Here is an 8,279-nt window from a genome sequence, read left to right on the forward strand (position 1 = left end):
TGAAGAGGACGACGTAGATTTTGAAGAATAAATTAAGAATTTTAAATGTATGAACAAAGGCTTACTATTTTTTGCTCATAGTAGTAAATATCAATAATTTGAAAATATTTTTAAAACTTAGGCATTCCTTATTTGTATATTGTAGAAATGCTTAACAAAATCTTTCAACTCGCTTCACCTTTGTTAATTTTAATTTACATAACTTTTAGCGTGTCTTAAAAATCGTTTGAATTTGAGTTTTATATGCATTATAAAGTCAATTTTTCACAACTTATCTGAAGAACCAATCAATATTTAATACAACCTACCAAAAACTAATAACCCGAATTAATTATATTATAGAACATTTACATAATTATCTTATTTAAATCACAAATTCAGAATAAAGCTTTTAGCTAAAGCTAGAGGTGACAAGGCATGTGTCTTATTCTTAAAATTAATATATTAGCAGTGAACAAAATCCCCAAAAAGAAATTTACGTGCAAAAAAATTTATAATCTTTTGATAGTAAAGGATCTTTAAAATATGAAACATTTCAACATCATTTTAATATCTTATTTCAGCGCCACAAATCCATGCAACCAGACTCAGAATGCAATAAACGCATTCGACTGAGACAGGGTACACCTAAAGACTCTACACCAAAGACTGTAACGGTTACCAAAACACCTTCGGCTATAAATAATACACCCAAATCTAGTAGAAAACAGGTAAATGCAGTTTATTCATGAAAGCTAAGTAGTAAATCCATAAACTTTCCATTGTTTATTATTATTTAATGTTGTTTTTGTTTGTTTACGTCATAATTCAACAGAGTGATATAAGTCAATACTTCAGAAAGTTAACCAATGCTAACAGCACACCTATGACTGATAACAATAGTTTGCCTGGGTCAACAATATCGATAACGAAAGCTGATATTCCTGAGTCACCTGCTACCCAACTATTAAATAGGTAAGTTTTATTGCTATAACTTGTATATACAAAGTACTTTCCAAAGTAAACAGGGCTTTAAAAAAAACAGGACAAATGGTTTTTTCGGCAAAATTTATTTTATTAAAATCAGTCTCCTTCTGCTACTACGGTCCAAAAGCATGTCGAACGAGTGTTTTAGCTCGTTGGCCGGTATGGCCGCCAGTATGCCGGTGCAAGCCTTTTGAATGGCCTCTACGTCAGAATAACGCTTTCCTTTCATGTGCAAATGCATTTTACCGAAAAGGAAGAAGTCGCACGGTGCCATATCGGAACAAACCGTAAGCCCAAAGTTTTGGAGATGTTCAACGTGTTGATCGTCATTTATGTCCTCACGACAACTTTGAAAACGTTGAAACCACTCGTGCACTCTGCTATATGGATAGGGAATCATCGCCGTAAACTTGTTTCATCAATTGAAACATTTCGGTAAAAGTTTTACCAATTTTAAAACAAAATTTAATGTTGGCTCTTTGTTCGAAGCTCATACTGACACTTAAAACGCAATAACTTCACTTCCAATCGATTAAATGTCATAACTTGACAATTGATAAAGATATCAGATTCTAAGGTACCAGTCGACATATAGATGGCGCCACCAGGGGACGCCAAATTCAAAAAGTCCTGCTTACTTTGGGAAGCACCTTGAACTTAATGTACGAGGTGTGTTAAAAAATAACGGACATTTTTTCTTTTTCTAAAAAAAAATATTTATTCATTTGGCTACATTAATGATGTCGATTTCACAATGGTTGCCATTCTATTATACATTATGCCCTTATGTATGCCAGCGTTTCTTTCAATTATCGAAACTCTTCTCAAACTCGATATAAGCGATAAGCCTTACCTCTTTCAGTGATGCATGTTTAATGTCATCTACGCTTGTAAGGAAACGGACCTTTAAAATTCTCTATATTTTTTGGAAATAGGAAAAAGTAACATGGAACCATGTCTGGCGAATATGGAGGGTGACGCATGATTACAGAACAAAACATTCAGTGAATTCTTCTTATTTGCTGGCGTAAACATCGCTTACGAGGTTATAGCCGGGTTAATAACAGCTCGCCAGTCGTTTATTATTTTTGCTATGTGGCGCCAATTGGGAATTCCTTGCGAAGCCAGGTCCTTCTCCACCTGGTCTTTCTGGGTACTGCGTCGAAAACTTTCAGAGCTGGAGTGTTTTCGTCCATTCGGACGATATGGAGAAAGCAGAACTACCAGCGCGTTTGTTGAGGCCAATGATATCGATGTCATCAGCGTACGCCAAGAGTTGTACACTTTTATAGAAGATAGTACCTTCCCTATTTAGTTCTGCAGCTCGAATTATTTTCTTCAAGAGCGGATTGAAGAAGTCACACGAAAGAAGCACGCTCCTTATCAGTTTTTCGCTGCTGTGTTTAAATAGCTCGGCCGGCAATGTTCCCTCCATAATTTTAGTATGCTCTGGTCATCGGTAACTAGATCACCTCTGGGAGTTCTACAAGAGTATGCCCCGGTCTTGAAATCTTCTATTAGTCGTCGCATCTTTTCGTAGACTAAGCAGTGAATACAGCTGGAATTTTTATTGTACTTCAAAAGCATGTGTATCGACATAAAACTTTTTTTATAATTGAGCTGTCAAAACCCGCAAAATTTTAATTTTAAAATTCCCAATTTCTTTCCAAACCATTTTTGCTATATTTAAACTCATAAAAAGTTTTTCTATGCTCTAAGGCAAGGTGGGCGTTAAAGTTATATTAAACTTTATTGAAAAAAAAAGCAAAATAAATAAGTACCCGATATTAAGGAATAGGACGAATTCAACTTATTCTCAATGTCATGTCAAATTTTAAGATGTTTTATGTTTTCACTCGCAATTAAACATCTCGGTTATGGAGCAAAATATAATAATGAAGCTAAGTGTGCCTACTACCTATAATATAAGTTTATTAAAATTTAAATGCCAATTATTAATGTAACCATTTAATTTCCAACATATTGTATTTAAAAATGTAAACAAAATTTTACTTAATGCAAACCTTTTTGGCGAGAATTTAAAAATCATGAGTTATCTGAAAACCTACTAAAATAAACATATGTAATACCTGTATTTAACAGCTTACTTAATAATAACTGTTTTAAGAACGATGAACAACCATTTCGAAATAATAGGGATTTTGAAGGAGTGTTTTCAATCTAGATATTGTACCATATATATATTTTTATCAAAAACATATAAAAAGCTTTGAAATAAAAAATATAAATAATTCATTTCATTTCATTTTTTTCAGAATTGAGAGCAACTCATTTACACCACTTCAACCGAGAAAGTGTCAAAGTGCAGCCAACTCAACAACTTTAGAAGTTGTTATGTCTTTAAAGCCATCTAAAAGTGGTGATGTATTAGAGCAGACTATAGTATCAGCTGAATCAGGGAAAAACGTAGAATTTACTCCTACTGAGCCGAGGTACGCTAAAAAAAAAGTTGTTCCTTCGGCGTCTCCAAGAAAACGTATTCCTCACCGACGTACCAGTGTTCAGATGCCTGTAACGCAAAGTTCAAGTGCTAATTCGCTACAGTTGACTGAGACTGATACGTCCGGACGTGTTACGCGACGTCGAAGCTCAATACATACCGCAGTTAACATGAGCTTAAGTAGAATAGATCCAAATACACCTGTTTCAAAATCGGATGTCAATTACTCAACATTTAGTCCAATACACGAAGAGAATAGAGAAGGCACGACTACGTCAAATGCTAATAAAGCAGCTAATCAGCAAAGTCCACGTGGCGAGAAAACTCGACAAAAAGGACGACGCACAACATTTTCTTATAAAACCCCCGAAATCTCACCCCAAAAGAAAACGAAAACGCCGAGTCGACGCACACTATATACACCAAAACCCATAGAGGAATCCATATCTCAATTGGAAATATTAAAAACAAACGATTCATCAAAAGTACTAGACGAAAGCTTATTACGATTTGCTCTAACGCCAACAACTCTATTAAACAGCAAAAGTAGCTCACAAGAAAATCTAAATAAAACCGATCCCGAGGTGGGTTCATTACTGGAAGATCATTCATCTACTATGGTGTTTAGCTCTACGCGACTACCTAGCACCAATCGAAGACGTACGCTATTCGACGTTTCTATGGACATAATACAACAACGCCTTCACAATATAAATAATTCTGCAAGACGATCAGTAGCAAAAGAGTTAACTTACCATGATCAAAGTCCAAATGTGGTTTCATCTAAAATTAATATAGATTCGGCAGTAGCAAAGGACACAAGTAAGGGTAATCGCGAAAGCTATTCACAAATTACTCCAATAGCACCTACCCTTGAAAGTACAATTCCAACGCCCAAGACTGTTACAAAACGCAAATTATTTGTGCCAAATGATACTTCACTGATTTTATCTGCCAACCCCTCAGGATCAGTTAAGAAGAGCCCAAATGAAGCACGCGAAAAGCGTAGGCGAACCATGACAGCACAACCGAAAGAAAAGCGAGTAATGACAAAATCCCGAAACAATATCGCCGCTAATACAAAGTCACGATCAGAAGTTATTATCCCACCTTTGTCGACAGCACTGATGTCGAATTTAACCAAAAGTGTCGCGCAGTCAGTGCCTATGTTAAGGAATAAATTAGACGATAGTGAAAGTGGAGAAACATTGAAGATGTCGTCTACATCCCTACCTGCGACAGCGGTAAACACCAAAATAAGTGGATCGAGTACTACATTAAATGCGACCAGCGCTGCGAATGTACCAGTATCACAAGCATTTATTTTGAAGAACGATGCCCATGTGATGACGGCTGCACCGCTACCAAAATTAAAAGGGTCTTTTATGAGCATAATTTCAAGTAATACATCTGATACCACAGTCAAGCAACAATTGCAACAAGATATGGGAGTAGATGAAAACATCGCAATAAATACTCCGTCCATTACCACGGTATTATCACAAGCTTCTACTGCGCCGTCTATAGCTACTGAAAATCCGAAAATTCCATCTACATTGGACTCAACTCTTCTCCCAACGAATCAAACAGCACCAAAAGTTGTTAAAAAATCACAAATGAGTGAAACACCAGACAAAGCGAAGGATGCAGTTGAAGTTGGGGCGTCCGGTTGTGCGCTAATATCAAAAAATGCACCCGGTGGCAACAAAAAATGGCCATATATTGTATGCACGAACATGCACCGGGAACAGATCAAAGTTATGCGCGAGGTTCGTAAACAACGATAATTTTTTCTCCATTTTTTTTTTCAATTTCCATACTTATTCTCTTTGCGCTGGCGCTGGCGTAACTTTAGTATGATTTATTTGTTTCAAATTTTTTTTGCGCGTTTCCGTTTTTAATTAAATTGTAGTTTATGATTAAAATTTGATTTATGCTTTTACTTTTTTGAGTTAAATAATTTCTCTTATAATTTTACTTGTAGTTGTTGAATTAGTTTTGCTCTTGATGAATAGTGGTTTTGATTAGCTAAAAGTATCTCACAAAATTGTACGAGTTGAATTAATTTAGTCTATTTTTTAACAATACTGTATACGAACATTTGTACATTGACTGATATTACACATCTAAAAAATATTATGCATTTAAAAAACCTACAACATTTACAAAATAAATGACATGTACAAGAAAACCATTTTATTTTTATTTATGTATTTATATTTTGCTGGATTTATAGTTGTTTCTAACACTTTTGTATTAATTTTATATTTGTAAGATGACACTCATAATTTTAGATGGATAGACAGAAAATAAACAAGGCTCAAGTTTTAATGAAATTTTTATTGAGGTCCTACAAATGAAAACAAAGTTACACGTATAATTCCTTCGAGTAAAGTTTAGTTTATTTTACGCTCAAAACCATTTTTTTTTTCTTTTCCTTCTTATCATTTCAATTTCTATTGACTGTTTTTTCATTAATAAATCTTTATTTTATTGAATTTTATTTAGTGTTCCTATTTTGTTTTACATTTCCATCAAATACTCTACAATCCTCTCAAAACAATTGAGTACATTTTAACTAAAATTTATGCAATTGGAAATTAATATTATTTTCACATCATTCACTGGTGTTTTTCATAAAAGTGTTTTTATATTATGAGAGACCCTCTGAGTCCAGGGGTCATACCTTGTAGCAGTTTTTGACTATTGATCATAATTTATGATCATTACCACGTTGGTATTTCCTTTTCTATAGCATTATTCTGTGAATATCCGTGATTAAACTGCGGCGTTCCGCTCTTCTCCCATGCCTTTTATATTGTCCAACGTTGATTTGAGAACAAAACATTTGTCAATTTCAATACCATACAATCAATACAAGCATTATCTCCTGTCAAATTTTTATATAAGTACATATTTTGTTGAAAAGAATTTCTATTTAGATGACAATTGATTGAAAACCCATTTTCCAAAAGGTCGTATTTAAAATGTTCATAACATAAATTTATTTAGCAAATTCGAATAAATTGCTACGAATCCTGATGTCAGCTCTGAAGCATTCCTAAATTTTTTTTTTAGGGATTTACAATAATTCAAAATTGTAGATGGACCAACTCAACTGAGTTTGGAATAGTAAAGACTGGTAATCTCTTCATAAAAGCAAATCCATGAAAAAACTCACAAGTACAAAGTGAATTCAGTAAATGGTTCAAATATGTATTATTATGTTTAGAAACATAACATTTCCTTTCGTACATTTAACAACTAATAAGTATTCCAATTATACGTACATGCATACATATTTATGTACATACATATGTACATATATAAATTTGAATTACTATTCGGTAACAGTGTTAAGTAAGACCTAATTTACATATGGCAGTAATTAATATCTAAATTATTCTCAAAGGCATACATACTTATACACTTGCATTATTTAATCGGAATTCCTCATTTAATTGCTTACATATATTCATACCTTGCTTCAACATACATATAGGCTATTGCTGAACTTGGTGGTCTTCAACTGAATCACTGCGTTAACGACGATACCACACATGTGGTGAGTTACGAGCCGCGTAGGACGCTGAACTTATTAAGAGGACTAATACGCGGCTTGTGGATACTAGACTACAAATGGGTGCTGGACTCACTGAAAGCAGGCTGTTGGTTAAATGAGGAAGAATATGAATTAAGAGTGTTTTCACGCGCCATTGAGGTAAATACAAAATGTAAAATCAATAAATAAATAGCCTCTTGTTATAACATAAAATATAAATTATCCTAGATATGTCGTACAGAACGACAGGCTTTCGGCAATACATACAAATGTGAATTATTTGCGGATTTAGGTACATTTTATATATCTTCGCGCTGTGGCCCGATCTCAAAAGAAAATCTAAAGGAGTTAATTGAACTATGCGGCGGCAAAGTGGTAGATCATCGCAAACGTGCCAAATACATACTCGGTGATCCACACAAAACACTGGAAGATAAAGTCTATGTAACTCCATTTTGGGTTTTAGATAGCATAACACATATGCAAGTGATGCGCCAACAAAAATATACCTATGTTACCAACACAGTTGTTAAGGCGCAGCCACCATTACCGCAAGTAAATGTTGAGCCTGCTGTTTCTACGCCACCTGTTGTATCTGGCTGAGCATATTTATAAACAATATAGTGATGTGGCAATCTTATATTTGCTCGTTTTGACGGAGAATTTGTTTTCCATATTGCAATCTTAGCACATAGTATTTTAGTCAATAAAATAGTAATAATCATACTTTTTTAATGAAATAAAATTGTAGTCAGAATGAAAAACGATTATTTGAAATTGTATTTCAAAGATTTCTGGTGAAAATATTTACTTAATCCTATTTCTGATTTGTATGTTTTTCTGACCTAGCATTATCCACAATGCGCACAAAGTAATATTCATTCAAAGCTTAAACGAACGACCAGTCAATTCAAACCTTAAGGAATACTGCCAACATATGAACTTTTTAACTGTCTAATTATAACAGATTGCTGCCAATAACTCGGCCATTCCAATTCCGTATACATGGGGCTGTTCTAGTTTCAATCACTGCGGTAGTATACAAGAATCCTTATATTTATTAAAATTATTTTGACTCATATAATTTTTTAAAGGCGTAACTCGGTAGTTTTTTTTTTTTTTTGCAAAGTTTGGTCATATAAAAAAAAGAAAGTTTTAGGCTATAAAAATGTTGCTACTTCCCAAAGGTATCGGCAATATGTATGGATGGGATGATAATATTGCATTATGGCTAGGTCTGACTTACGAGGCTGTTATACATCAACAATTAAGCTCCCATACTCCGGTTTT

The 8,279-nt window shown here is 34.0% G+C and overlaps 1 protein-coding gene across 1 annotated transcript; it reads left to right on the forward strand.

The window, feature by feature from the left end:
- Positions 1–563: 563 nt before the first annotated feature.
- On the forward strand, positions 564–7,740 carry LOC105233053 (microcephalin; the record flags this gene model as incomplete). Its single annotated transcript, XM_049462243.1, is given in 5 exon segments — positions 564–710; positions 815–954; positions 3,243–5,196; positions 6,930–7,148; positions 7,218–7,740. Coding segments are annotated over 5 exon segments (2,835 nt in total), but the record flags the coding sequence as incomplete, so codon positions are not given.
- Positions 7,741–8,279: the final 539 nt, after the last annotated feature.

This window comes from Bactrocera dorsalis, unplaced genomic scaffold (genome assembly GCF_023373825.1).
Source record: "Bactrocera dorsalis isolate Fly_Bdor unplaced genomic scaffold, ASM2337382v1 BdCtg364, whole genome shotgun sequence".
NCBI lineage: Eukaryota > Metazoa > Arthropoda > Insecta > Diptera > Tephritidae > Bactrocera > Bactrocera dorsalis.